This window comes from Myotis brandtii, unplaced genomic scaffold, assembly GCF_000412655.1.
Source record: "Myotis brandtii unplaced genomic scaffold, ASM41265v1 scaffold1112, whole genome shotgun sequence".
NCBI lineage: Eukaryota > Metazoa > Chordata > Mammalia > Chiroptera > Vespertilionidae > Myotis > Myotis brandtii.
Genome location: NW_005353800.1, coordinates 432,448 through 435,106, shown reverse-complemented (window position 1 = coordinate 435,106; position 2,659 = coordinate 432,448). Strand labels below are relative to the sequence as shown.

At 67.4% G+C, this 2,659-nt stretch overlaps 1 protein-coding gene across 1 annotated transcript in view; it reads left to right on the top strand.

The window, feature by feature from the left end:
- The window catches only part of CHRM1 (cholinergic receptor, muscarinic 1), a 9,901-nt gene extending 9,358 nt beyond the window's left edge, over positions 1-543 (top strand). Inside the window, 2 exon segments of the mRNA XM_014545292.1 lie at positions 1-110; positions 112-543. Coding sequence (XP_014400778.1) covers positions 1-110; positions 112-525 — 524 coding nt within the window. The 3' untranslated portion in view covers positions 526-543.
- Positions 544-2,659: the final 2,116 nt, after the last annotated feature.

Below are 2,659 nucleotides of genomic sequence, written 5' to 3'. Positions count from 1 at the left end.
GCTGCGGCTGCTGCCGGGCCCCCAAGCTGCTGCAGGCCTACAGCTGGAAGGAGGAGGAGGAGGAGGACGAAGGCTCCATGGAGTCCCTCACGTCCTCGGAGGGTGAGGAGCCGGGCCCCGACGGTCAAGAGGCCGACGCGGAAGGGCCGGGAGCGCACGGGCAAGAGCCAGAAGCCGCGCGGGAAGGACCAGCTGGCCAAGCGGAAGACCTTCTCGCTGGTCAAGGAGAAGAAGGCGGCGCGGACCCTGAGCGCCATCCTGCTGGCCTTCATCCTCACCTGGACGCCGTACAACATCATGGTGCTGGTGTCCACCTTCTGCAAGGACTGCGTCCCCGGGACGCTGTGGGAGCTGGGCTACTGGCTCTGCTACGTCAACAGCACCGTCAACCCCATGTGCTACGCGCTCTGCAACAAGGCCTTCCGGGACACCTTCCGCCTGCTGCTGCTCTGCCGCTGGGACAAGCGGCGCTGGCGCAAGATCCCCAAGCGCCCCGGCTCTGTGCACCGCACCCCCTCCCTTTAGCCGTGACCTCAGGCCCCGGGCCCTGCTCCGTCCTCACAGGCTTCCCAGGCCCCTAGGTCACCTTCCTGGACAGCCAGAGGGACCCTGCCAACTCCACTCTGCCATTCCCAGGCAGGGAGCGACCCGGGGAACTGGTTTTTCTGTCCCCTGCCGGGCGGGAACGGGCTCTTCACCAGGAAGAAGGCGGGAGGAGGATCCGGCCCTTGGATTCCTTGTTTGCATTTAGGCAGGAAGTCTACCTGGAGCCAGCAGGGCGGGCCAGCAGAGAGGTTTACCTCCGCGGCCAGCCCCGGCCCCCTGGCTGGCCTGGATGGCGGTGGGGAATGGCGCCCTCTGTGGCCACCGCGGGGAACTGGCACCAAACACTGAGAGAAAAGCTTGGCTCGGAGGGACCGGCCCCTGGCCCCTCCGCAGGCACAGCCCACTCTGCTGGGCTCTGGGCTCACTTTCCAGAATGCCCAGCCTCCCTCCCAGTGTCCGCAGAGCGTCCCTGTGGGGTCCCCCTCCAGGCGGATGTCCAAGCATCAGCAGGACAGTGGCACCAGAGGGGACCAGCTTGGCTAGTCGCACGGCAAGTCCCGCGGCAGCAGCAGGGCCCACTGGGTCATTTCCTGGGGAGCGAGGGCAGGGTGCCTGCTGTCCAGCCTCACGCCTATGCCCCCGCCCCAGAGGAACCCTCAGTCCCTCCTGGCTCCCAGCCGCCACCTGGGTAGGTCTGCTCCGTGCAGATCTAGCCAGGCCTCCTGCATGCTGCCTGCCTCCAGCCCGCCCCACACAGGCCCGGCCCGGCCAACAGGGCCTCTCCTGTGAACCCCCCAGTCCCGCCCATGCATGGCCTCCCAGCCACCCTCATCTCCAGGCCCAGCCTGGCCCCAAATATTCTTTCCTTCCATCTCAGCAAGTGCTGAGTCTGAATAAAGCCTCGTAACCCACGGATGCTGAGGTCCTTCCTCCCTGTGTTGGATCCAGGACCTGGTCTTGGTCCAGGGCAGGATGCGGGGGTGGGGGGGGGCAAGTACCGCGGGATGTGCACCACTGCCCTGACAGTGCCCCCTAAAGGGCAGCACTGAGAGGCTGGACCTACGGACACCTGTGGGCCCAGCACCCAGGTCCCGGCTCAGGTGAGGAGGGCTGTCCGGGCAGACCTGGCTCCTGGCAGGTGGAAGGCGAGGAGGCTGGCCCTGCCCGCAGGCCCGCGCGGTCTGTCAGCTTTGCCATCTGCAGCTCCTCGGGGGCCCTGTCATACCCGGCGCGGACACACTGCCCCCAACCCCCATCGCGGACGGGGAGCCGCAGGCCAGTGACCCAGGAGGGCTGTTCAGGGTCACCCCACAAAGCAACACCAGGCCTCCAGGCAGCAGCACTCCCAGGAGACCACCCCGCAGGCCGGTGACGCAGAGGACGCAGGTCGCGAAGCTGTTACACTCGCGGTTATAGTTTCGTAGGTGAAAGGACACAAATTAAAGCCACGGCGCCGAGTCCGGTGAGGCCGGGGCAGCTTCCAGGGCGTCCTGGGCAGCACCGGCCTCCCCAGCAACGGTGTGGCACACGCAGGGGGCGGGAGCTCCCAAGCAGGCCTTTCCCTGCAGGCTGCCTCGGCCTCCAGCCCCTCCAGAGGCTAAACCGCACCGCGTGGCCCGGGAGCCCCTGTGACCCCACGGCCCACAGAGCCCACCCCGGGTGGCTGGAGGCCCGCAGGTGGGCTCAGCAGGCGGGACGCTCAGGGCGTAGGCACGCACTCTGGCCCGGCAGGGCCACACTGTTTGGAACGTGCGGGTTGGGTAGCCCAGACCTGCAGGCGGATCCTCAGTGCACAGTGGCCCGGCCAGGAGCACCGGGAGCACCGGGAACTGGTCAGATCTGTGCGCTCCCGGGGTCGCCCCGGATTGACCGAGTCAGAAACTCCAGGGGAGAGCCCAGCCCGTTTCCACAGCCCTCGGGTGACTGCTGCGAGCTGGCGTTGGAGGAAGGCCGGCCCACAGGGCTGGGGTCCAGAGAGCGGGGGTGGAGATTCACCCCCACAGCTGTCAGGACCCCCAGAATCCTGTGGAGAGGAAGCTGGCGGCACTGTGGGCAGGGGCAGCTGACAGAAGAGGTGGACAGAGCAGGCTGGCCAGGGACTGTGAACAGTGAT